The sequence below is a fragment of the Patagioenas fasciata genome, chromosome 3, assembly GCF_037038585.1.
Source record: "Patagioenas fasciata isolate bPatFas1 chromosome 3, bPatFas1.hap1, whole genome shotgun sequence".
NCBI classification, from domain to species: domain Eukaryota; kingdom Metazoa; phylum Chordata; class Aves; order Columbiformes; family Columbidae; genus Patagioenas; species Patagioenas fasciata.
Genome location: NC_092522.1, coordinates 9,805,321 through 9,833,319, shown reverse-complemented (window position 1 = coordinate 9,833,319; position 27,999 = coordinate 9,805,321). Strand labels below are relative to the sequence as shown.

Below are 27,999 nucleotides of genomic sequence, written 5' to 3'. Positions count from 1 at the left end.
CCAGAACTGGATGCAGTACTCTATATGCGGCCTCACCAGAGCAGAGGGGGAGGAGAACCCGCTCTCTGCCAGCCTAACCCTCAAGACTTGGAAATTAAACACTCCCGCAGCGCGGGCATAACCACGGTCGTGTTGGCGGCAGAGCTCCGAACCGCAGCGCAGCTCCCCTAGGGAGTCAGCCCTCCGGACACCTGCCAGAAGGGACTGTCCACAAATGCCCCATTTCTGTTTTGGATGGGTTTTTTTTTTTATGTCTCCCCGGGCAAACGCCCGCACGGCCCCGGGCACGGAAAACACCGCAAGCCGACGCTGCCCTTTTCCTCCCGAGACCAACATGGCCGCCGCGGCGTCACCACGGCACCGCCTCACCCCTCGTCCAAGATGGCCGCCTTGCTGCGGTAGAGGCGGCTTGCCAGCACTTAATATGGCGACAGCGCCGTTAAACCACCATCCTCCTCATCTAGCCATGGGTGGGTAGCACCACAGCGGCGTTAGTAGCTGGTTTATTTATTAATTTACGTGCCCGCCCCGCCGGCTGCCACTGGAAGTGACGCGACTCCGGGGGCGGAGGTGCGGTGCCTGCCGGGAGGCCAAGTGGGCGGTGGCGGGGCAGGAGGCGGTGGCCGCCGGGAGGGGGCCGGGCCGCAGCGACGCGGTTCCTGTCGCCGTGACATGGGTTCCCCCTCGATGGCGGTTGCCGCGGGAGGCCCCAGATAACCGGCTGCGTCCCCTGTCCCCTTCCCTCCCGCCGCCATGCCCGCTCGGGCCCCGCCGCCTCCCGCGCAGCCCGCAGGTAAGAATCGGCGCTGCCGCCACCGCCGAGCGGGGGGCCGCTCGTTCCCTCCGGGCCTGGCGGGGGAAGGGCACCCCCTGCCCCGCGGCGGCGTGCGAAGACCCCCGGGGGCTGCACCTGGGGCCCTGCAGCGGCCGGGCCTTTCAGGGCAGCGTACTCTCCGTCCTTCCCCCTTCGTCCCCAGGGGAGGGCGGCGAGGCCGGGCCGCCCTGTCGGGGCGGCGGGGGGGTGTGAAGCCCCGCAGCGCTCCACTTGCGGAGGCGCCTCTTGCTCGGCTTGCCCCGCCGCGCCTGGAGTGGGGGGACGGGCCGCGACGGGGACGGGCTCGGAGCCGGGCGGCTTTGTCCTTCGGCGGCGTTGTGCGGCTCCTCGCAGCGGCCCCGGGCGGGGTGGCTGCCCCGCGTTCCTGTGGAGTTCAGCGGGGCCGCAGCTGGAGGAGAGGGCTCGGTCGCTTGCCGTGTGGTAGAAGTTAAGCTGCCCCATGTGTTTGGCTTTTCCTGATAAGCTTGCTTTCTTTAAGGGGCGTAAAGTGTGTCAGTTGCTAAATACATCTGAAGATGCCATGCTAAAACAGAGTTATGATTTTAATTTATCTACAATTAATGCCATTCTAAAACGGGGGACAATTGCTGAAATGCTTATTCGATCCTGACACTTCAATTTGCTATTGTAAGTGGCTGCCTGATGAACCAAAATATGCTTTTCCCTTAGAGAATACAATCCCTTAAACCAAGGGTTAAACCTTAGGATTCCTTCAAAGCATCAGTAAGTTGGTGTCTTGATAATGACAGCCCCTTCCTTCCAGCTTCAGCACAGAAACTGAAACCTTCAGAAGTTTGACACTCCTTTTAAAGCAAACCTCTATTCATAAATGGAGTGTGTAGAAGAAGTATTGTTGACAAGAGCTGTACTGTGTTGGTCATATAAGTTTTGTTTTCATGCGTGATTTAGTGTGATGTGCTTCATTAGAACCGATTTCTTCAGCTGTTTAGTTCATGGTAAAGTGTCTTTGGTGAATGCTGGTTTTTAACTAGGTGGTCCTTAGAGGTTGAACAGAATTAAAAGTTTTTCCTCCTTGTTTCATCCTCTGGACATATGAACTAGACTTGGAAAACCAATTAGCCTAGTTTAAGCATAAAAACGTTAGGTTGTGTTGCTGGCGCACACAGGAGTTTGTGTGCATGCTCATACAGCTGATGTGTAGGTAGCAGTTCCTCTTCCTGAAGTTGGAGCTGTAGCTGGAGGAACATAACATTAATTGGGAGAGCCAAGGGGAGAGGTGAAGTGCCTGTGGCTACTGAGAGTCTGTCAGTAGTTTTTGGCTTGGTGTTTTTTTGAGGGTTGTTGTTGGGGGTCTTTTTTTGTTGTGCCTTTTTTTTAAAAAAACATTCATTTCTTATCAGTGAAAATCAATAGCTTAAATGTGAGGATACGAGAATTTAAACTTAAAAATATGAATTAGCTGTATATTAAAGGGACTTCAGAAAAGCTAATGTGGCTGCGGTGTTTCCATTCTACATTATGTTTGCATAAAGTACATGTTGTGTGACCTTCTAAGGTCATGTGAAAGTATGACCTGTTGTTTTTACTTCCTTAGTTTATTTATAAGTAAGCAGTTGAAGGATCTCGGCCTCAATAGATCAGCTCATGCTGGCCGATTATTTATTTTGTTGTATTGTTATTTTGTTTTATTTTTGCAAACTCTGAAGTAAACTTATGCTTTCGTTTAGCAAAGGCTTTAATAGTCTATGAAATTCAGTTATACATAGTGAATCGCATTTGTGTTACATAATTTCTGTTGACGAAGGAAGTGTGTGATGTTATGCTTATACTTAAAAATTACTTTAGTAATTTACTAAGTTAATGCCAGCATTTTAACACATCAATTACATAAAATAATGTTCTGAAAGTTTCAGGGCTTTGAAAAGGGTTGTCTTTCACAGTGGAAATAATAGAGCGGCTTAGATGGACTTCTGTCAACTCCTTGCCCTTTCCTCCTGAAATATTCATAGAGCTCTCCTTACAGATGCATGGTGGTATCAGTTGGAAACCTTGCAGTAAAGAAACTGTTGCTGGATCTGGTTGTGTTCACTATACTCAGGAGCATAATCTTTCAGATAATCATTATCTTTTTCAACAAAATGTTCATTCCTTTCTGTGCTATTGTACTGTTTGACAACTTAAACTATGTCTTTGTGAACGTTTCAGTGCAATGACATGGTAACCTTTTCACGGGGATTCTAAATACTCATGACTTTTCTGGATAGTCCTCTTATGAGAAGTGTCTTGGATCCTACCCATTGCTAGCTTTCAGGAGTTTTGTCTGTTACATTTAGTTTTCTTTTGTGCAGGAAACACACTGTGCAAGCTGCTTCTATGCACACAAAAAAAAGGCCTTGAAAACTGACAGTCTCATTTCCAGCAGACTTTCTTCAGTGCTCATGTCTTTAGAAATGAAAGGTTTTGGATTGATACTGTAAAGAATGTTTCTGTGTTGGTACTAGTTGCAAGGTAATGTAATGAGTCCGCTTCTTTAAAGCAAATCATTTGGGTTTTTCAAACCAAGAGTCCTGTTTTGGAAGAACCACAAGGAAGGGCAGATCTTGTCTTTGCTTTAGTACGTTTGAAAGTAGGTACCGGGGGAAAGAAAATATGAAACCTCAAGTTCATATGTGTGTTGAAAAGTGGTGGAAAATAGATTTTATTGTTTTGAGTATTAGGTGTCCTTCCTGTGTTGTGTTTTTAATATGAGATAATGTCTGTAGGTGGGGATAAATGATGAATAATGGAGGCATGTTCTTCCTAAGTGTGTTTAATTTGCTTCAGTCAGGTTAGGTTTTTTTTCCTTTTTCCAACCCCCCTCACCTACTTGCTCTCTGCACTTTGAAGCAAATACTTGTTCACTTAAAAACAAGCAAAAGTTTGCAGTAACAGAAGGAAGACCTATGGTTGTTCTCCCTGTGCAAGTGTATTTCCTCTGCCAAGCTGTGAGAGAACCTTTCTCATAAGAGTGAACGTCTGGACTGTTGTAATCTGCTCTTTACTGTAGTCTTTGTGAAGTTTGAGGGGTTTATATGTGATGGAGAACATACTGCTCTGTAAATAAATCTCTTGAGAACAGTTGACTTTAGGTAATCTAGTTCTAATACTTTCTAATCCAGCATCTTTTCATCTTAATTTAGAACAAGTTCTCAGCTAACATGTTTCAGGGTAATATCCAGAAGTACATTTTCTCACCGGCTTGAACAGTGTTTTCAAAGGAATTTAAGAAATGATAAGAATGCAAACATCCCAGTTATGTGTTAGTTATGACATCTGTCTTTACACATTATGTGGATGTGTACTGTACATTGGACACAAATATTGTTTTCCCACTGAGCCAGATTTTAAACCTGATTGACTTTCCCAGCCAGATGTGTTTGCCTATAGGAATTTAAAACATGCTTGTTCTTGTAACATTTTCCCCACTGTTTACAGATTTAGGTATAGACAGTGTCTTTATCTGCAGCTGTTAAAGCAGCTCAGTAGATTTAGAGTTGAACCATTACATTTTTTTGCTTATTGTACCTTTATAAAAATAACCTGGTGTTTTGATTTTGGAGAAGTGATGCTATTCTTGGTTTTTTAAAAAAAAGAGTTTAATAAACTAACACAAGGTTTAGATTTCTATTTTTTCAAATGTTCCTCTGGTTCCACAGCTAAGCCAATATGAAACAGAGAGAAGTGAAGCAGCACAGGTACTGAAAGTATGTGTTTGATTGCTGCTTTATATAATCTAACAAAATTTGAAGGAAGACAGCTATATCCAAGATCTGTTTTACATTTCACAGCTGTACCACCTAATTTAGTCTTCCTGTATTGTCGGTGATGAGAGGAAGAGCAGTGCTGTCCCGGAGGTTTGAGTCTTGCACAGGCTGGATTATCTGAGGGTACCTGGTGTTTACTGCTGGCCTGGGGAGGATAGGAGAACAGGAAGAATGAGCTACCTGAGATAAGTGCCTGAATATCCATGGAAGTCTCCCGAGTTTTGTTATTTTAACGTTTCTTTTGCATACAATACTTTCTAATAGAAGGTGTCTGGCATATTCCGTGTTTGTTGAAACCACAGTAATGTACCGTGGTATTGATTAATTCAAAATGCGAGGTAATGAGAAATAAGGCTTAGATACATTGGCTGCATTGGAACTGGAGAACATTGTTTTCTTCAACTCATGTATGTCGAAGTGAAAAAGAGTTGCTCTGAAACTCCTGCTTTGGGTAATGGACCTTCTCACTGGAAGAGCATTAGGTTCAAAATCGAAAACATTGATTTCTTGGAGGCTTTATGAAGTAAACATTTTCTTGCTGTGTTTTGTTTGCTGGCAACATTCAAAAAATAAAAGTAAACTGGTTAAGCAATTTAGGAACATATTGATTTCAGCCTGGACAGTGACTCTCTGGAGTAGATTTGGGTTGTAGGAATGCGGTTTTAACAGACAGGCTCTCCTCATTTACAACAGCCCATCTAGAAATAAGTTCTCAGATGCAGAAAGACTCTAAATCCATTTCCATTGTTCATAGACCAAAGAATAGGCAAAATTATAACAGAAGAGGACAGCTTTTCCTACCGAAAGCCAACATTTTGCTGTAATGCAAAGTCTAAATCTGGTATTTTTGGTTTCTGCTTGAGGAATTCCATGAAGTAGAAGAGTTAAATGTTTTGGGAAGGATCAGATGCTTGCAGCTAATGACTTGAATCCATCTCCTTGCCATTGCAAGGCTTTTACTTGAGGGCATTTCAGTGACGTTGTTTCTGTCATGGAGATCTTCTTTATGCCATTTCTGATTATTTTCTCTTCTTTATGCTGTAAGTGATGGGTTGCTTCACTCAGCTTTGCTTTCAGAATAATCCACAGCCAACACGTTCTGCTTTGCTTTGCTAACGTTTGTCTAAAGTGAACATTCTGCTTTACAAGGAGTTTCGTTTGAATTCCCATGCCTTAAGTATGTATTTAGAGAGATTTTTTGTGGCCTCCCAGTTTTTTAGGTATTATGTAAGAACCAAACGTGCTATTTCAAGTATTGCCTTAGAAGATAGGCAGAGAAGGAACTAATTATACCTGCTTTTGTGTATTGTAATTGCATTGTTCTCTTTGTTGCCGTGTCTTTGTTAGAATGTTGCTATTATTCTACTAAAAAGGTAACAAACAAGGATGTGATCTGTGTATGAGGAAAGCAAACATTGTTCTCTATTTACTGCAAGCAAATAATAAGATACCTTGGTTTGATAATAAATGCTTTAGAAACGTGGTTAGTGATATGAGATAAAAGAAGGGTATACATTTTGTCTTTCTGAATTCTTGACCTATCAAAACTTAAGTCAACTACAACTCTTCATCTTTTCCGGCGTTGACAATTTCTGTTTTCTGTCTCTGTTTAAGTATTTTAAATTAACCTGAGTTGCATTCTTAAATTCTTGTGACCTTGGAAAAAAAAAGTTTAAACTAGGAGTTGCAATAACAGAATTGAATCTCACCAAAATAACCAGTTTTTTTTTTTTTTAAATTTTTCTTTAAAATATCAATGTGTGCTCAAATTGTGCTGGTGAATTATGCATATAGCATGACTGCAACAGGGGTCTTATTTGTGATACTGATACTTGTTTGTGAAATTCCTTCATAATGAGTATCAAAGTACGAATATAAAGAAACACATGGAAGCAAGGAAATTAACTGGTGTTTTCAGCAGGTGAAAGACTGCAGGAAATGGCATCTGAAAGAGAACGCAATTCTTTTTCTGGAAAATGCTGGACAACTGCGTGATTTGAGGAATTGATTGAAATCTGTCATCAGTCTAATATTAAACTATTGTGATTCTGAAAAACTTGCTGACATTTGTCAACACAAATCTGTGACTGTGGCTAAAATAATCCAGTCTAATATGAACACTTAAGATTCTTCACTTCAAGGTGTAAGGTCTGATACCAGAAACCTGGGTTGGTGCATATTACAAATCATAGCAGTAGCTGCTCTATTATGTGTGGGTAAAAACAGTGACAGTTTCCTTCTGAGAAGAATCTTTACTATATAGTGTGCTGGAAAAATTGGTGGTTGCCATTTGTTTAAAATTTGCATGTTTCCAGAAGGCTTAAATGAACAGAGAAGTGCAAAAGAGCATGTTAACTCTTAGCTGACTTTTAAATTTGGGATCTGGTTCCCTCAAAAATATGGGGAAGATAATTAATCTACATTTTGGTCAAAGATTGGTTCAAATTCTACTTTGAGTTAAATCATGTTTTAAGTTAATCACTTGAAATGCCAGTTTTACAAAATTATATAACCTAAAGTCTGGACCAAGAGTATGTCTGAGTTGGGTACAAAGTACTACAAAAGATGCAGCCACTGTTCCAGCTCTTATCCCCTATCTGAGATGCCAGACAAAGCAGGGATTAACTAAATAGATTAATGAACAAAGTTGTTCTGCCAGACCTGTGATTTTTCACCATGTTAATGTTCCAGTGGATGATAATGAATTTGGTTCAATATCTTATGGTTGGCAGGTGGAACACTTTTGAAAGTCAAAAAAGGGGATTGTAATGAAGTTATTTCTAAAGAAAACTACATTAGGGTTAAAAATTCTCATGCTGTTTCTTATATTGCATGGAGAATTGGGATTATGCCCCATTTTAAAAAAATTCAGTAATTAGCCAGTGAAGGGGAATACTGGTATGATTTTTTTTCCTTCTGTTACACTTTGAGTATGATATTCTTTTTAGTTCTGTAAACAACTATTACATTGTGTTAACATAACTTTACTCCCTATAAAACAGAACCATACATTTTGTAGCTCTTTAACTTCGGCTCTTAAAATACAGCTGTAACATCATCAGAAATATATACACGGTTCCATACAATCAATTATGCATTTGGTTCTTATGGTTTAAACAGATTAAACATGTAGTATATTATCAAACCTATGATCAGACTTTTAAATGCACAATTAGTGTTCCTTGCTGATCCTGTTTTGGCAACTGTCACTGAAGCATATCTGCAGCAGAGTATTGTGCTACTGGACTGCTGCTGTGTAAATGATCTCTCTGATGTTTTGAAAGTGCTTTGAAATGATAAATTGAAGGAAGTTGCTTCTTCTCTGTGACAGAAAGTGCAGGAAAATTTTTACATGGTCAGAGACCTTCCTACATGTTTTATTGGGCTTTGGTAGTCTGCTTCACCCCCCGGTGCAGCCTCTTCACGCTATCTTTGACCTGTGCTTGTCCCTACTATTCTTGTTCCTTGCCTCCTTTTCTTTACGTTAACTGCAGAGAAAGAGAGTCTTGTAGGTAAATTCCCTTTAACTGTGATGTTTGCTGCTCCCATGTTAGTTTGTTTTCTGAATGCTGCATCTTTTTTTTAGAGAACATCCTTGCCCCTTAGGATTTTATCAACTCTATGATTTATTTTTAACTGAAATTAAGGTAATAATACAGTAAACGATCAACAAAAAATATGGCTAAAGTTGTTGTGATGGATAAGTGCAGGTTAAGAATTTATTTTTGTTGGCATTTCTTGCATAATATCTTCTACTGTCAAGTGGTGGAGCAGTTACTAATACAGAGCTGAATGTGGTATTTCAAATAAGTCAAGTGCAAATCAACTTATCCAAGCCTATGAATCTGAGAAGAATTAAAAATAAAATGAAGCATGCATGCTGTTGATGAAACATACAGACAAGTTTTCTTTTAAATGGGAAGGTTCAGCAGTTTTTTTCAAGGCCTCTGTTTCATAGTGTCAGGATACATCTTTGAAATACAGTACAAAATAAAACAACTTCTAGGCTTTGTTGTTTAGTCCTAGTCGTGATGTCTGTAGTTTTTTATTTAGTTTAAGTAACAGTAGCCTCTATAATGCATAAATTAGGAGGCTCCTCAGCATCCTCTTGCGTCTAATTCCTATCCATAAATCTCTAGTAATTTAGGCAGGCCACTGAACTGGTGTTGCTTCTTAGCCAAGCAGAAGAGTTGCAGCTGATCAAAGTGCTTTCCAAGATTTCAGAAAACTTTATGCTGTAGGAGTATAACATGGATTTGTTTTATTTCTGAACCAGCAGAACTATATTTTAATGTCATCCTCTTATGTTTATATATTTGCCAATTGAAAGCAAATTCGAGGTTGCTTCTGTCTCCAGCCTTTTCCTCGCCGTCTCATGACTTCTCATCAATAAAAATAAGGTTTCTGGGAGAGAGGAGGCTGGTCTACCTAGATTTAATCTCCTTTTTACCTGAATATGATTGTTTGCATGACTTTATTTTTATTTTGAAACAGTTTTACAATAATCATCTAATCTATATCCATTTGGAGTTATTTTCTGATTTTATTTTTCTATTTTAAGTTCTTTTCTTTCTAAATGGTTTTGGAGATGTGTATTAGAGGGCTCGTACATCTCAGCCTAATGAAAAACAAAGCATCTAATCATGATAAAATTACTGTTGAGTTTGCAGTGGCTTCAGCCATAGTATTTGTTCTTGGTCAAGGAGCTGCTGATCCCACCCTTCAGTATTATTCCCCAAAAGCTGATCAGAAGTGTTTATTGTAGCAATCATGTTTTCAGCTTCCTTCTTACCAACCATTTCATTGTTTCTGTTGAAGCTCCTTTTACTTCTGGGGTGGTGAATGTTTATATCCAGTCAGTGCGGTGCTTGAAATAGCATTGAGGGTTTCTTTCTTTCTTTCAAGAACTAGTTTCTTGCCTTTACAGTCTTTTCAGCTTTTGTCACATGGGCTAAAGTGATACATACTGTGTCAACTGAATTTTCCAAATAGATGTAACAATTCTTGTTGAATTTCAGGAGGTTTAATAATAAGTTTATGCTTTTGCCTACTGAGATGCAACTGGAGACTCATGAACTCAAAATTAGTTGTAAGTAAATAAACCCACTACTTAAAGAAAAAATAAAAAGTCCTTTCCTTTTTCCAGGAATTAGAGAGGGAAAAGGAGTCCCATCCCTATTGCTGCAGTTTTCTCTGTGCTTTCTCCTAAATGTCAGTGTTACTAAAGAGCTACTGATTCATGACCCTAGGAGTTATAAATTCCAGACAAAATGCCATTTACTGCTGAACCAACACCCCTGTGACTTTACTGCTATCCCCACGATAAAGTACCTCAAGATAAGCACAGCTAATATATTCAAATATCTACCTGACCCGCCTTTTTTTGTTTGTTTTTCCTACAAAAGAGTAACCAGCAGTTCCACCTACCAGGGTGTATCTTTGTATATAGCACATAGATCTTCCTCTGCAGTAAAACATTCAAAAAGCAATTGTAGTCTGGATGTACCCAGTGTTTCATCTTAGTGTTGGTGGTTAGCCACAGTAGATCTTGGAAATTTGGATGTAAGTGAGGAATGTCTGCCCTGGTAGTTACAAAAAATAAATGTTAATATCGTAGTTAGTGGACTGAAAATCCAGAAGCTTCAAAGGTGAACAGGTTGGAGTAATCTTGGTGGGAACTCAAGGTTATGCTCTACAGATATCTTGGAAAGAATCTTTGCGTTCATATGTGACGTTAAACAGCAGTTGCTAGACCTTGATGTAGAAGGGAGCGTCCTCTTGAGAGATGAGGCCTCTGGGATGAGTGAAGCTCTTCTGTCAAATACGTTGTGAAGCAGCTGGTGCTGAGTAAGCCTACGTGGGAGCTTGTTGACAACTTATTCATTATTCTAAACAAAATTCCTTTGCAGTCTTCTTCAGTTTGCATGTGATGTTGCAAATTACTTCATGGTTTCATCTGATAAGCACAATGTTTTTCATAACTGCAAAATACCCTTTAAAAAAAACTGTAGGTACGTTAGTCAACATAAAGATGCCAGACTTTCCTGGCAAATACCAAGAGTAGTTTGGCTTAAGTGCTATGGTGTGTTGTGCTTGAGAAGAACTGCAAGACCAGTTTCGTTTGTTGTTGTTATACCCTTTGTGTGCTGCCCTTTAGGTGCATGTATAAAGTTGTTTGTTTGAAGATGTTGGAGTTAAGAATCATGTTTCATCTGCCTTTCAGAATTAGTATTGTAAAGTCTGTGCTTATTCTGGTGGTTAGAAATTCAAATTTTTGCTAATATTTATAGTTTTTTTTCCACTCTTTTTCTGTAGATAATGCTTACTGTGTTGTTACAGTTTATTCATGGCCAAACATCATTTGAAATGGGAAGGGCTTGGTTGTATCTCTCACTTTAAGGGCTCTAAGGTATGAACTAGTTAACTGATGTGTACAATTGTGAATCCATAAATAGTAGTGGTTATTGCTTCATTAATTGCACACAATATTGAAAAAAAAATCAAGATCACTCATTAGGAAAAATAATTTTCTATCCATACCTTGCTTGTTACTGTAATGGTTTGCAAGATTAGGATGAAGTCTTCAATTTATTTCTATCTAGGCCATGGGAATACTTTATTCTTTTTTTTCCCCTCTGATTTAGTGATTTGCCTTTAAATATTTTATGGATGATCTTGCTCTGTTGTGCTTTTGCGAATAAGCTTTGATGGAGAAGTTTGTTTTGCTCTAGGCTTTGCTGGTGCTGATAATGGCATTTCCCAACTGGCAGTTTGTAAGACAAAAGCTGGCTGGTGGCAGCAGCTGCGGAGACGGCACACGTGGGCTTGCAGTTATGAAATCCAAAGGACAGGGAGACCCAACAGAAACCCAGGAATTCGTAGGCACAAACTTAAACAGTAGAGCAGCAGGTTACAGCTGTTTGTAGCAGCAGTTCTTTCTTCCACCTAAGCTTAAGGAAGCACCTTGCAAAGTCTTCGGAGCTACTGTCTAAAGGTGCCTCAAGTACATGACATGACATTGTCCATCAAGTGGCTTAGTTTCTGTTGCAGAGTCAGCTGAGCACACTAATGAGTGTGGGAAAAGATGGACTAGGGTCATGGGCTGTTTCACAAATTGCTGGTGGCAGGAGGCAGAGAACTGATGAATTAAAACTCAATTTAGTTGTGTTGGCGTTTTGCAAAACAGCTCAAGACAAATGTGTGTTGTGTTCTGGCATTTCAGCATTGTTTACTGAGAATATGATCATGTAGTAGTTTACAAGAGACTTGAACTATCCCAGGTAGATTCTTTCTGATTCCTAAAACAGAAGAATGGTTTTAGGATATGTTCCTTTCTCATATCTAGTGTGGACGTGACCTATATGCACAATTATAAAATAAAATGTGAAAAAAAAAATATAAAATAATATGAAAGATGACAAAATCAGCCAAATTCTAATATCCTTTTTTTCTTTTTTATAGAAATACATTAACTTTGAAGTGAAACTAAACAATGGAACCAGACATTATTCGAATGTACTCTTCATCCCCTCCACCACTAGACAATGGAGCAGATGATGATGATGAAGACGAATTTGGAGAATTTGGAGGATTTTCTGGTGTAAGCACTGCTGGTGTAGCTTTTGCTGATTTTGATACACCAGACTACAGTCATCCAAAGGAGGAGTTTATACCCACAAATCATTTCATCCCGCTCCATGATTATTCTGACAATGTAGCTAGCATTGCAACTTTCACATCTGTTAAAAACGTTAAAGATAAAGACTGCATTGCGGAGCTTCCTGCTCTTACTAAGGAACTTTCTGATACATCAGCTATTAGTACCAGCAAAGAGAAATCTAAGTTTAGAACTTCAGGTACTGCTTTAGAAGATGTAAACAGAAGAGGGGAACAAAGAGACAACACTGGGAAATTGGAGGGGTTTTCTTCTTGTGTTGTTAAAACTGGTATAGCAGTTGAGAGCCAGGATGAGCAAATAGACACTTGTAATGGTGAGAAACTTCCATGTCTAGAGATTCTAACAAACGGATTTGCAGCATCGAACCCTGTAAATCCTCAGGGAACAGAAGATCTAGACGGTATTGGTGACTCAAAGGGACTGAGAACTGTTAGCACCCATAGTACTGAGCAAAGTTGGAACTCAATGCCCAGCTCAGGTGAAGACTTTGCAGATTTTGCTACATTCTCAAACAAAAAACCAATCCATTTAGAGGGAACAGGACCTACAATATGTGGTGTTGTTAGTGAAATAGACTCTCTGAGCATTCAGGAGAACAACAGAATAAACAGAGTAACTTGTATTGAAGAAGAGGTTTGCATTGCACGAATTAGTTGTGAACAGAGTCCATCAGCACTGGAAGATAATGAATTTTCAATTTCTAGTACATCTCGAACAACTGGAATTTCAATATGCACTACTGAAAATGGAGAACGCAGTGGGAGGAGAAGACAACATGGCATAGAGAATGGCAAAGATTTTACTAAGCCTAATGACTCTTTGGGAACAGAGGACATCAAGATTGATAAGATCCAAAGCCTAAGCTGTGATCTTGCGCAAGAAAAATCTGGTGATTCTGAAGGTCTTAAGAATGGTGGAAGTAGTACTGAAGTTGTAGCTTGCAGTGACACACATGATGATTTTGGTGAAGTCAGCAGTGCATCTCCCACCTTCATTAATGCTCAAGAATCAATAAATGCTCCAGATTTAGAAGGAACTTCTGAACAGCCTGCACGTATTAGTGAACCTAATGATGAATTTGGTGAATTCAGGGACACAAGTACTGTTTCTCAGCAGCCAGCAAGGTTGGATCAAGCTGAATTAAATCAGACTGCTGACACTTTAGAATGTGATATTACCAGTAAAACTTCAGGCTTAAACTTCCAGCACACTACTGAAGTAGAAAATGGTGATGATAGTGAATTTGGAGACTTTGATTCGGTGCCAAAACCTCAAGACCAGAGCGTTGCTTTCCAGGACTCTGACGACTTTGCTGACTTCAGTTCAGCAGGTTGTAACCAGGCTACGGACTGGAATGCTTTTGAAGATGAACAAAAAGACAGCTATTCTTGGGCTGCCTTTGGAGATGAGCAAACGGGTGAATCTCATCACAGAAAAGAGACATGGCAGTCACATAGGACAGATGCATCTGCTAGGATTGATGGTCCAGTATTACAAAAGACTGACAGTTGCGCTTCGTCATCTTTCCAAGGAACTACCAGTAATCAATCTCAAGAGCCAGCACCTTCAGTTCAGGTAAGGGTGATTTTGATTTTGTTTGTTCAGTGTTGTTCTACTCCTGTGCATACAGCTCTTCCTGGTTCCTGCTTCTGCATACAACAAATGCTTGGATAGTCCTCCTTTGTCTTGTGGGTGAGATGAGCCGATATGAAATAGTATGCTGCGTTTGCATTTTGTATGTTTTGCACTTTCACACCGCTCGTTTTTTCTGCAGGAAGTGTGCTGGAACTTGTATGCATTTGTTTTGATGATCGTATGCCTTTACATAAACTGATCAAAGGAATAAGCCATCATAAACTTTTCAGAGCCTGTGATAGTTCTTCCTTTGCTTTGGTTTACTGCCTTTTGAGGGGAGTGTTCTGATGTTGCCTTTTCATAAATTAGTGGTGTGACTGGAAGCTGAGATTACTGATTCCCAAAATTTTTCATCATAGTTCTCTATCATATTTTCAAAATCTGATTTAAAATGACAACTTGATTTGTAAATAGCTGCACTCATTTGCTTAAAGCAGGGAGCACAATAAAATACGACCTATGGTTTTTGTTCCCTGGTATTCCAGCTCCTGGGAAGTTAAGCATTTAAAAGTTAATTAAAAATAAGTCTCTGTACGTTAATTGCGGGAAGCTCGCTCCATGTTATAGCAACACCACAAAAATAGGACTGATTATTTCTTAAAGCTGTTGCTATATCTAATTAGAAGTTTTGGGGAGGGTGAAGTAGATTTATTTCTTACCCCCACCCCCTGGGTTTTCTGCCTTAGTTGCTAAGTATTTATTAATTCCTGACTAATTCCTTCGTGGATTTTTCACCAGTCATCTCTGAGATCTGTGCCTGTTTATACATAATTTTTAATATTACTTTTACAAAATTCAGAGCAACAATTTGAGTTTAAAATTCTTTTCAATGCTTCTTTTTAACCTTATCATCCCGTGTGCGTAGTTCAGAGTATGCTCTGTCTTTTTGAAGCATGCAGCAACACCAACAATAAAGAGTGTTAGTGGTTAGTATGTCTCAGAAGGGTTTGGATCTTCTCTGGCAATAAAAGAAAATGAGGTGAGTTCCTCCTTACAAGACCTCGCGTAGGCTTGGTGACAGCCCAGCCACTTTCCCTTTCCTGCCAGTGACAGGTGAAATGGCTTTTCAGAAGAAAATTTTGCCAGCTGGAGCTTTGCAAGCATCAACAAGTAGAATGGAGCTTTTGAGACTTAGTGATGCTTTCCTGTCATGGTAAAGATGTGGGCCTCAGCTCCTGACACTTTCTGCTTGCTGTTCTGTGCGATGACCAACACACCAAATTTCAAAGTGGCTTCATGAGGAAAAAAAAGGCTCACAAGTGGACGTGCAGGTGGATTTTTGTGCCTATGCAAAACCTTGCTCATCATCACCTGAATGTGTGGGTCCATTTTTGAAGTTGAAAACACGAGTCTATTGTTACCTCTTCTGTTGATTGCTCACCCATAAAATTGGAGAGTACTAAGGTCATTAGAGCAATTAATCTAAATTGTTCCTATTGCCACTTGAAAGACTGTCCAGAATCTGACAAAGAAGTGGGGTGGGGAGATGATTCTAGTAAATCATCCATTTTTCTATTTAATCATGCTTTTAAGGTATAGTCTGAATGCTTCAAACATTTATTTTTTGTACGATTTTCTGTAATTTTATGATGGAGTTTTAATAGAAAACTCTTCTGAATGTGATGTTTGTAAAAGCAGAACCTTCAGTTTCTATGTGTGTTTGATTTGGTTTGGTTTTCCCCTCCCCAGGTCTGCCTTAACAAAAGATAAAAGCCAACTTACAATGGAGGTGGTTTGATGATCTGTCATGAAGTCGTGCAGTAGTTTGGTTAGATTGTTAAGCAAGGTTTAAGACTTATTTTTTCATTGAATTCCTTCTCTTTACGCTACAGCCAGTTGTGACCATTTGGATATAAAGTGATGTTCTGCCTCCCCTGCCAGTGAGGAAGTACAACTCAGAGAATTTTTTACACAAATAAGCTGTAGAGGAAGTTGAGCTGGATATGTTTTTTCTGTTGCAATAATTTCCTTAGCCTTGCAGTGACAGTTGCTACTACTTTTTTGTTGTTGTTTTTCAGTTAACACAATAGCTACACATTTTCAAAACTTACTTTGTTTTTTGTAGGTGCTTTAAGTTTTGGAAGGATCTATTGAAACCTTTTTATGTTTAAAAAATTGCTTATGTTCTGTTTCTCCTGTATTAAAAGTTGACTTCTGAAGCTGTTTTGATACAAAAGCAGAAACACATACAAAATAAAGCTAGGAAGAGGTAGGTGAGCAAAGTTGTTTTTATTACCCTGACCAAAGAAGGGTAAGAAGGAGCAGATCTCTTGCATCAGTGTGTTGCTAGCAGAATGAAAAAGCACTTGCTGTAGCAACTTGACGTGAAGGGAGCAGGCTGTGCAAGGAAGACTGCGTGTGCTAGACACTTGAGATAGATGTGAAAATTGAGACCTCAGCATAAGCTAAAGGTGAACTGGGATCATTTACAAGATACTGTGTATACCTAGTCTGTAATGTTGAGGCTAGGAGAGTCACTGTAATGTGGTAGTGAAATAATTTTGAATGGTGTATAAACAGAATGACCCTGATGTAATTCTTCATTTTTCAGGTTTTGGCTTTTGTATACTTAGCCAGCAACATTACTGTTTAAATATGGAAATTCTGTATATGGCAGCTTTCTTCCAGCCAGAATGCAACATGAAAGGAAAATTATTTACCAGTAGTTCAAGTTCCCTTGTCAGTGGTCACTGTGTATTTTCCTTTCTGCTTCCTTAGTTTGTGTGTTCTGGATATAGAGGCAGCAGCAACATTTTCTACTTTCTGAATGTGGTCTTGATCATAATGTAAACTGTAAACAAGCAAACTGTTTTAGAGATTGTAGGTTTGGTATAATGTTTAATTAAAAAATAGACTTTGCTAGAATTCAACTAATAAACCCACTTTTTTCTTAAGATATATAGACTATAAAAAAATAAGTTAATAGGTCATAAAAATTGCCTTATATAGTGACATGTAGTGGCAAAAAGATGTCTTTTTGCCTTTGGTCTCAGTCTCTCTGAATCCTGCACATGATCTGAAGCGTAGGATTTGTAACACGCTGACTGCTTCTATTCAGTAGTGGAACAGCTGGGTGGAGGGGAGAAGAAAAAGGACATGGTGTTATGATATTCAGATAAAATGTCTGAAAGAATTTGTAACCCCTTAGGAAAGGTTCCAGTTCCAAAGGCTGATGGACACAGATACGCAAACTGTTATTTGAACCCATGGTAATACTGCTGTATACCTTAATCATTTAGTGTCTGCCTTCAGCTGAAAAATATGTAATACTTGGTTTCAGTATGGCTGTGGGTTTGCATTAAATATAGATTTGCCTTTGTGTTCATTAAAACTGATTTAGGGTGTAGTGGTGGGTGAACTCATTGATCTAACAAGTGTAGAGCAAACCCGCACTGTACCATATGCGTTAACCGCCTTTGTGTGATGACGTAACGCACTCCTGAGTTGTGTTTATAAGGAATATAAGGCGCATAGCACAGCTTTTCCCATGAGATAGTGTTGAACGTGAGTCAGCTGAGGGTGTTACTCTGCTACGTTGTGCATTAAGAATATGTATAGGACTTAGGTGGAAAAGCACAAAAGCAGTTTTTACCTGTGGTAATCATGGGTGGGTAATACAGCTGTGCCTTGCTGTGTTCAAGGTGTATAGGCATTGCTAGAGGAGAAAGAGATTAATAGTGGCTTGGTTGGAAGGCCAAAAACTCTTCCCTGATGTAGCTGAGACTTAACAAATCCTGGAAAACGGAGGAAGGGAAACCTGAGCAGCTCTCAAAGTGGGATTTAAGATCCTTTGCTTTTTAGAGAGCCTGCACTGACGGGCTACACCTCTTCAGATTAATCAGACAGTGTGGATGATGTACAGTTACTAAGCCATAGGTATGCATCGAGACAAAGAAAACCCTGGATCAGTGTTACTTAGAGGGTACTTGTTTTGGGCAACGAATGACATCATCTTCTTGGAAAAAATAATTATGACCATAAAGACTTAAGCCTCCCAGTTCACTAAGATAAATTTAAGATAGTGTTGGCTAAATTAAGTTCTGACAGTTGGGAAACAACTTGCAGAGTAAATATATCTGTCTGGAAAGGTCTGGGGTTTAAGTCCATAGCACGGTTCTTAAGTGTGTGCAGCTGAATAACAGTGAAAAACAGACCATTAAAGTGTATCAGTAATTGCTGTATTTCAGAACAGGCTGACTAAGGGGATCTTAGAAAAAACAAATCATTTGGGAGGGGGTTGTTTTAGTGTTTCTGTTTATATTCCATAGAACAAAATTATTTTACATCCTCTACGCATAGGTTTTGTCCACCATAATTCCACTCAGATCCCGACTGAAAAGTTGATACACCACCACTAGATAACATGACCAACTGAAATGTGGAGTAAATTTTGTATAGTCTAGATAAATAGCTGATGAACTTTACTTTACCTGCATGGAAAATGCAAGATTTGGTATGTTCTTCAGCTGATAGAGAATTAATGTGCAAGCCTTACATCAAGAAGGAGGGAGACTGCTTCACATTTCTACACTGAACTTCCCTGCAGTTTGTAACTCTTTGATATCAAGCAAGAAAAAGAGCAGAGATGTCATCGTCTTCTTTCTCCATCCACCAAATTTTCAGATTTGCTTTGCAGCTGAGCTTAAGACCTTAATAGTTACTGTTTAAAAATTATTTTGGCATATCCAGGGCTATCCTTGCCTTCTTTAATTCTTTGAATTATTGTAAAAATTCTCTCTTCTTTCCATGTTGGTGAGGGTTTTTAGCTCTTGTGGCATCCTCTTCTTGGCTTGTAAATCTCAGTTTAGGACCAGTATTTTCATTATTAATTACTTGCAGTAATAAAAATGAAACATTTCTGTTTTGCTATGGAAAATAATTTTTACCTCTAAGAAATTTATGGCACCATCTTAAATTTACCTGCTTTTTAATGCTGGTAGAGAAAAACCATCGCATTTGAATCATGAGAAGTTAAACTAGTGTGCTTTGTAAGCTTTGCTTCTCATTTTTTTCCTTGGGAGTTGTTGCTACGTGGAAGGCAAATGCGATTCTTAGTTTAAGCGGTCCATAAACCTTTCCAAAGAAAAATCTTCCCCCATTTAACTAGGAACTTCGTTTGCTTAAGTGTGTTTAATTAACTGTTAGCTTGGCTTAAAGATTTTGAGACCCACTGAAGTTGATTGATGTGTTCCCATGGCGAGCTGCATCCATCGAAATCGGTGTCTCAGCTCCCCTGTGTTATCTGCATGGCCATGTTGTTTATCTCTTAAAGACAAAAAAAAAAAAAAGGAACAAAAAATTAAATAAAAGAAGGAAAAAATATCACACGCACACAAAAAAGTCCCTGTGCGGTGAAGGTACAGGAGCATATGGTGACTCAGCTCCACACTGGCAAAGCTGTTGCTGGAAAATATGGTTTGATTGTTAAAAAAAAAAAACACAGCAAAGGGAGTTTCTCATTTAGCCTCCACTTTATTTTTTTTAAATAGTCATAAATACCTGTATTAGGTACTCTCTAGAGTAACTCCCTGGTTAATCCGTTTCTGGTTTTGGCTTCTGCCCCCTGAGCTTTGTTCTGCCATTTTTTTGAGAGCCTTCACTCATCTTCCGAATTCTAACTAGAAGCCATATGGACTTTATTCCTTTCTTAAATCATGCATTTAGCATCTTGGATTCTTCATGTGCTCATTTCTGTCTCCTTTCTTATGATTTTCTATCAGATATCTAAATTGTCTCAAAAATCTGTCTATTACATGAGCTTTATTTATTTGTAGATTCTCCAGTTTTGTGTTTGTTAAATGGAAACAGCACAGATCTTGAGTCTTGCATCCTCCTGGCAGCAGGAGAAGGAGGGCTGAAGGTGTGCTCTGCTTTTGACTTTTGACTCTCCCCCTTCTTAAAACACCTCTGAAGGCTGCCAGAGATGCTGTGGGTTTTAAGCAAGAGTGGGATGGGGGAGATAAGGGCTTGCATTGAGGAATGGGACTGTCCACTCTTGTGGGAAATGGGGAGGAAGGAGAGAAAGCACCGCTGCACCCCTGAGCTTCCAGCGTGAGGAGAAGGTCACTGGAGGAGCTCTCACGTCTGCTCCACTGCCCCTGTGTGATTGTGGCTGTGGAGAGAAGCGAGTTTCTTCCCCTCTTCCTTGTACTCAGAGTTCCCTGAAATTTCAGCAGTGATATGGTGAAAACTGCAATTCCTATCAACTGTGGCCCAAGTATATTGTCTTTATGGCAAGTTTTAGTATCTCCTCTTTTAAAAGCTCTGAAGAAAGGCAATGCCCTGTTGCCGGTGAGTTCACGTGGAGGTGGCTGGGGAGGATTTAGTATGGTGGGTGGGCAGTGTAGATTTGCTATGTTGAAGAAGTTCATTGATTCTGTAGTATCGTGGTGGTGAAGAAGAGAAAAACAAATTCCGTAAAGCAAGTACTTTGGCCTTTCAGCTCTGAGGGCTGGGCATTGTCTCTTATTTAAACAGCCAAGGAGATAAATTTTAATCCTGTGCTTATCATTCTCATTTGAAATTCTGTTACATTGGTGATATTTTTGTTGTTTCAGGTGATGATTATTATGTGTCTTAAGGGTTTGATAAAAAACTTCTATTCTTTCCCAGAAACTATGGGCCTGTTTGGAGAATCATAGTTAATTTGTAGAATGGCAACTGTAGCCTTTCTTTACATCTTCAGTAAGTGCCTTTAAGAATTACTTTTCTCAAATGGCAGTACAGAACACTCAGGTATCAAATATTTTTAGTGACATGAAAAGTGGAGAAAAGTTCTTGTTTCCTTTGTGTCTTTTTTTCCCCCCCAGGATTTTTCACAATGAAAGACATGACACTACTGTGTATGGCAGAAGTAATATTTTCTTACAGTCTGTTTTGTGTAAACAACAGACTGACATTTATAAAAAGTGGATATTTACACTAATTTCCAAAATCTTAGTAATGCCCTTTAGGCAGGGGAGCTGTGACCACAGGCTTTCGCTACCAATTAGAAGAACAAGTTCAGCTGTTTCCTTTAGGTATGTTGCCGCTGCCAATGGGATGTGTGTTTGTATGAGCATCCCTGTGTCCTTTTGCACACATAGAATTAATTACTCTGGTTTGCTATGGAAACTGTTCTTCTCTGTTGTATATAAATAAGGCCTAAGCATTTCTGGAAATGCAGAAAAGATGAAAGGAAGTGTAAAGAATGCTATAATTAAACTGTTCCTGAAACTTTGGCACAGTTCTTAAGCTCGAATTTGAAATTAGGTGCTGACTGAGATGCTGCTTGGTTCTTGGATACTTTCTGGTAATTCTTTCATTACCTAAGCAAGCATATTCTTAGTCACTAGCATGTTCTCAAATGTTAATCCTTTTCAGGAAACGTGATGCCTTGCTGCTTTCACCGTGCAGTGCCTTTCATCAACCTCTTTTTCACTGGGGATATGTATTCCTACTGTATTACAGAAATGAAGTGAGCATCAGCTGTTCATGTTAAAATAAGGGCAGGTGATATACTGGAGGCAAAGTTTTAAAACTTAAGTAGAGCATTCTTTACTTTGCTGAAACGTCACAGTAGAATCTGGAATACCATTCAGTTTTACTTCCCAAAATCATAAATTAGTGTCTTAGTTCCATTCAACAAACACAGAATAGCCTACAAGCAATGTGACAAGTATTATAACTTATAGTATGGTCAAAATGATTGGGCATTAAGAGATGATTAAAAGAATTATATACTGTAGAACATGAGCCATTATGGCCAGTATATACCAATGAGTTAACGAAGAGGAAAAGAAAAAAAAGTGAGTCAGGTATGCTGTGTAATTCACATCCTTTTATAGTATAATAATTATGGCATTTTGACATTAGGCTTTGCAAATAACTGAACCTGGTGGCTGTCTGCATCAGGCCTTTCTTTCACAGGCAGCAAAACTGAAGAGCTGATGTTCTAAGCAAATTAATGTTCCTGCATTTTCCAGTTAGAGGCTGAATAGGGTTCCCAGTTCCCAACTCATCACTCTGACTCCGATAGAGAATCAAGACACTATGATAATGTGGTATTTGCCTCTCTGTTGTGTTTCCTGTACTGTGTTTGCCGATGGACATGGTCAGTGGTTTGCTTAATTGAGACAAGAGATGAGGCAAATTTTCAGATAAAAATTCAAATGAGAAATGTTGTAAATAACTATTATAGTTATGAAGCAGGTGCAGTTGGGACAAACTATTATGCAGAGTATGGGTTGGTCTAATTAAAATCTGTAACTTCTACTTGTTTCTCTGAACCTTAAATAATTTCAGTTGTAACAAAAAAAGCCCAATCTTTGAGGTTTATGTTTGTAAATGCAGAGTTGCTGCTGGAATACGCTGCATCTCCACAGGAGGGCTCTGCTGGCAAGACTGTATCAGCAGACACTGGAGGATGCTCGTGGGAGTTTCTCCTGCTATTTCTTACCCATTTTCCCAGTAGGTCAGCAGGTGTCGGAGCTGCTGGATGCTGCCCTGTGTGCAGTGCAGCACAGCATTGGAAAAAGTGCCTGTTGAGGAACCCCGAACTAGAAAGATAAAGTACTGCTTTTGTGCCAGGCTTGTGTCTGCTTCCCTTAGCAAGAAGAGATATCCAGGTGCTTCTGGTAAAATACATTTTAAAAGGCTTTAATTTCATTTTTATGAGCATATCTTGCAATTGGTACTTTTTAATATATGTTAAGAGCTTGCTGGTTACCAGTTTTTAATGAGTTGAGCTTGGGGCAAAAATATACTCCGTGTCAGTGGTATGTCTGTCTGAGACAGTTCGTAGAGCTATAGTGAAGTTGAAATTCTGTGTCTGTATGGAAATACAACAGAGAGAAGAGACAGAAATGTAGGGGAAGAGCTTAAAAAGAAGAAAATATACTATACTTGTCAAGAAAAAAGGGAGATTTTTTTGTTCCGTGAGGGTGGAAGGTTGTCTGAGGGTCCTTTTGTTTTTAATATTTAATCCAGCTGCAAAGTCCCAGTACATGCTGTGGAATTAAAATGCTTGGAAACCATTAGTACCAATATGTGCTGTTTATATCACTGGGACTTTATCTTACCCAACAGCAGTGATTGTGACACTGGTGGAGAGAAAAACAGGAGACATTTGCTGTGTGTCGAGGGTTAAGATTGCGGGGTGACAATCAAACCCTGGCAGATGTATTGTTAACCTCCTCTCCCCCCAACTTCCCCCTTTTGCCCCTCCCTCTCCCCCCTTCACACTCAGGACAGGCGATCGGGAGGGAAAGAAGGACAGAGAGAAGAGAGTTGGAAAAGTTAAAGATGTTTTACTAACGCTACTGATAAGAATAGAGAAAATAATACAAAATATACAAAACCAATCTTGTAAGTCTCAGCAACTGCAGAGCCAGCACCCAAAGTCGTGGATTAGACTCTGTAGCCAACCGGAGCTGGATTCAGTCTGTCACCAGGCCTCAGTTCGCAGGGATGACCAGCAAGGTCCTCTCCTAATGTCAGCCATGAGGAAAAAAGGGAAAGAGGGCAAAAGGGCCGAGATCCTCGTGATCTCCCACTTTTATATGAAGTATTCACGTGAATGGAATGTTATACACCGTTGGTCAGTCTCTCGATCACCAGTTTCTCGTTCCCCCTCTCATGAGATGTCCATCCGTGCTTATCAATGAGTTTGCATTCCATTGCTAGGTTTAACCAAAACATGTGTCGGGTTCTCCAGGAAAATGCAGGTAATATGAAGGCTTTAGCTGACAGGCAAAAATTCGCTAAAAGAGAAACTTGTTTTTAACAAAACCAGGACACTGTGTTATGAAACTTAAGAACACTGTCTGCCTTTCTAAGAAGCTGAAGTTACCCTTCTCTCGAGGGTCGCTAAAATAATGGTGACATCAAGACATGGTCGCAACTACTTTTAACAGGCAGAACACCCTACCTAGCCTCTCAGAACCATGGAACGTAGATCTGTAGCCTTCCTGCAAAACTTCTGAGTATTTGCATTTCTGCACACTTGGTGTGAGTTTGTATTATTATGTAAGGCAGCAGAAAAAAGGTCAGACGAGAGTAACATTGATAAAGTTGTGGTTACGCAAACCATGCTGCTATCTGGCTGGCTTCTTGTGCAGCTGAAATTAAAGTTTAGTGTTCTTGTTGTTCTTTAATTTATTTGGCTAGGATAGAAGCATTCCCAAGGTTGTTTCTTGACCCCTGAAGGATCACAGCATTCAGCATCAAGTGTCTGAATCATGAATGGGAGGAAGGGGGAATTGCTTGGAGGAAAGTAATTCTTCTATTTAAAAAAGCAATCTCTAATGTGTAAAAACATACAAATTGGTTTGGGGGAAGATATCGAGGCATTTAATATTTCTTCTTTCTTTTGGCTTTTTTGGGTTTTGTTTTGTCTGGAGAAGTACAAAGCAAATCTTATGAATTTTTTTTTGACGACATATTTAAATGCCTTAGCCTTGACTCTTCTGCATTATACCTGATTATCACGTGAACTGCAGCAAATGAAGCTGGGGGATTATATTTTTCCTACATCTGAGTCATTGTTACTAACAGCTTCTTAGGAAGTGTGCAGTCTTTGGACTCTAAATAGTTTTTGCTTACCATTTTTGAAGTTGTTATCACACCATGAGCGTGTTGCACATCAGGCTGAGTTTTGTGAGACCTTTAACTGTGTATATCTTATGAGTGAAACTGTCTTCTGAATCAATGTTATGTCTCAAGTTTGGGTTGAAGTGCATCATCATTATGTGAAATTATATTGTTGAATACCAAGCTTGCTGAAAAAGTGTTCAATAAAACCTTTAGGATGTGTAAATTTGGAGACTTCAACACTTAAATAAATATAGCTTAATACTTACTGCACATATTTTCTGCTAGTTTATAACAAAGAGTGACTCTGGTAAGAACTGTTGTGAATTCTTCTGTAAGAACTCACTCTGCAGAGGACAAGATCTTTACTGTTTCTCAGTAACTAGCAGCTTGGACTTGGTGCTTAGAAAAGGTCTTGTGATCCTTTGACAACTATGTATTTTGTGGTAAGTGAAACTTTGTATCAGCCACCTATTATTTTCCATCTTAACATATTTTTATAATTTTGGACTACTTTTTTTTTAATAAGTTAACAAAACTTGACATAGGTATTCGCTCTTTGATACAGACAACGTTGCTAAGTCGTCTGGAACGAATATTTGAAGTCTGTTTTCCTTCCATGCCTGTTCTTGAAATTGAAGAAGAAATAAGTTCGTTGAATCATTTGTTGGAAGCAGGTGAAAAGCAGATGACAACTGAGGCCACCTTGGCAGATAGCAGGTAAGAAGCCACAATGCAACCAATTTAATTTGAAGTAGAAACGTGTCTTTGGGAACTTAAAGCATATAGCAGAAATTCAAAATTAGTTGTTTGCGTCAAGCGTTTTGAAAAACTATTGAGTAAAAATTAGCTATCTAGCAGAATGCTTGTTTTCAGTGACAACATATGCCAGGAGTATTTCACTTAGCATATCGACTTAGTCAGCAGCCTATCATCTTCTTTTAAGTGATGTCTTGAAGTTAATTAAAATATGTCTTATTAGTTACACTTGATAAAAATTGCTATATTTATTCATGTGATTATGAAGTTTAAGTAGGCCTTGTCCTATCTGCTGTGGACATCATTTCCCAATAAGTCTGAACTATAATTGTTCTCAGAACACTATGTTCCCCTGGGTATTGTGCTTGGGCGTAAGTTTAATTTGAATTTATAATAAGTCACAAAAAAAAAAACCTAGAATAAATATTCAAGGGTGCTAAGCTGTTACTCCACTTGATAACTTGATTTGTGACGGGCTGTATAGGGAACTGATGGACGTCTGGACAGAGCTGCAGGATGTCCATGATGCATATGGACTGAGATACCAGTGGGGTGGCTCCCACAGCAACAAAAAGCTTTTGTGCTCCTTGGGAATCGACACAAGAAATATTGTGAGTCTCTCAGTAAAACTTGCTTTCTAAATGGTGGAGCTGTCAGGTGGAAGTCTTCTTTTGTGACTGTTTGTCTCTTAATTGTGTAACTGTCCTGAATATGGCTTTTCATGGCAGACCATCTGACAACTTTTTATAAGTCCTATTAATATTAAAAGTTGCTTTAGTTTTTAACCATTGTATTATTTTTAACATAGTGTTTATTCTCTGTTATTAATCTTATACAAGTTATAAAATATTGGGAAAGTATTATCATCACTGACACGGAAACACTTAAGTAAATTTTTGTTGTTGTTTTATCAGCTCTTTACAGGCAACAAGAAACAACCTGTTATAGTACCCATGTATGCTGCTGGACTGGTAAGCTTTTTTAGTGTTACTTTTTGTTATATTTCCAACAACATTATATAATGAAAGATATTAAATCACATTAAGCACCAAGTATGCTGCAAGATATTTTTGTAAGTACAGTTACAGCTTAAGCATCAGTAGAAATGCTGGAAAAGACTCATCAAATGCAGAGTTTTCAGTGTGTGTGCAAGCAGATGCTTTAAGTGAAGAAACTATTCATTCACTCATTTCATAAAGCAAGCTATTTGTCTAATAAGGTGGGCTAGATAGTCTAAGCTTAGCTGGAGGCATTTCCTAAAAAAAAAGGGATAAAGTGACTGAAGTAATGTGTATGCAGCAATAAAAAGTTCTTGTTGAATTTTAGCTATTAAATACAGGGTATGGGCATAAAAATGTCAACTAAAACTTGACACAAGAAACTAGATCATTCAGTGGTTGTCAAATATTACAAAGGAACATTGCAATTAATCAAAACATCGATTCGCATCCACACCTGCCATCAGGGAAGCCCTGCCACTAAGACCAGATGCTTCGAAGGAAGGTTAAGAACTGCAAGATAGTTACGGTATTCCGTGAAACCTGTGTAGGAAGTTCTCTCAGCTCTCTCGAGCATTCCTCTTTGTGCAACTGTTTCTCTGACAGACCGTTAATTACTTGATTGCATCTCGATATCCCGAGGTCAAGAGAGATGCATAGTAATGCTTCGCAGTGTTATTGGCGTATTAATAAAGGACTCACATTTGTATATTAGGCTATTTATGCATACAAAAAGCATTGCATAGCCAGTATTGTTGTGTTGCCCAAAGCATTAAATAAAAATAACAAGCATAATTTAGATTTCTGTAGATTGAAGGAAACTCAAGTAACCTAGTGCAATAAGATCAACTGTTTTCACTTAAGCCAATATTCTGTAAATCCTGTGCGTCATTTCAGATTTTCTGGAAACGTATGTGTGTATATATATGCATACAAACACACATACAATTTTTTATGGTCATTCACAAATGGAAAATAAAAGGATTACAGTTTTCTTTGGTACGTCTTAAACAAATGTGATCTGTAGGTTAATTTTGTAGAGTGACTTCTACAATCACTTTCTAGAGCTGTTGTTTTCTGATGCGTCAAAGGTCAGCTCATGCACTTGTATTCTCATACAGAGGATAAAACATCTCATAGAAATTGCTGTTTTCTTCCTGTAATGTATTTGTGAGCAAGACTATGTTGGTACTCAACACGTGCAGTTATTTTTTGCAACAGATTGTTGTTGCTGATTAATTATCTCTTAATTTTTTTATATACTTGTGCACGCAACAAGCTGGTTAGAGATGATGGTGAGAGTAAAGTGGCTTGCTGCTTTCTGTTGCCACACTGCTTCATGTGTTTCTCCACTGTCCAAAGTAATTGATTCATCTGGTGGTTAAATTCTAAGTTCCCCAAGCATGGTGTAGGAACATTTGTGGGACAGCTGATCTTGGTGGCTGGCTTCCTGAAATTATTTTAAAACATACTAGTTGCAAATCAAATGGTTTTAGTTGGGGGTTTCTTTTCTCATACCTTATTTTTCTGAGGTGGTTTGCATGTCCCAGTGCAAACTATGGTCTTTCTATAGATCTCTTTCTCAGCCTCAATTTTATTCAGGAACACCAGAGTCTTCAGATGTTTTTCATAGAGCTGTTTAGCTTTGAACAGTTTGTTTAAAATTGAAAATGTGTTTTAAGTATTTTTTTAATGCTTTTTAATGCATTTATTTCTATGTCAATAATTATTGTCCTTGCTGTCATTCTGCAAACCGATAAT

General features: G+C 39.1%; 1 protein-coding gene across 3 annotated transcripts in view; it reads left to right on the top strand.

The window, feature by feature from the left end:
• Positions 1-586: 586 nt before the first annotated feature.
• AFTPH (aftiphilin) overlaps positions 587-27,999 on the top strand; it is a 47,070-nt gene continuing 19,657 nt past the window's right edge. For all 3 annotated transcript variants that reach the window (XR_010651115.2, XM_065834281.2, XM_065834279.2), the window contains exons 1-5: positions 587-793; positions 12,061-13,852; positions 25,050-25,201; positions 25,725-25,851; positions 26,155-26,211. Coding sequence is in view for 2 of the 3 variants with exons in the window: in XM_065834281.2 (XP_065690353.1) it covers positions 12,092-13,852; positions 25,050-25,201; positions 25,725-25,851; positions 26,155-26,211 (2,097 nt within the window). In the remaining variant the exon portion in view is untranslated. The remainder of the gene's footprint in view (positions 794-12,060; positions 13,853-25,049; positions 25,202-25,724; positions 25,852-26,154; positions 26,212-27,999) is intronic.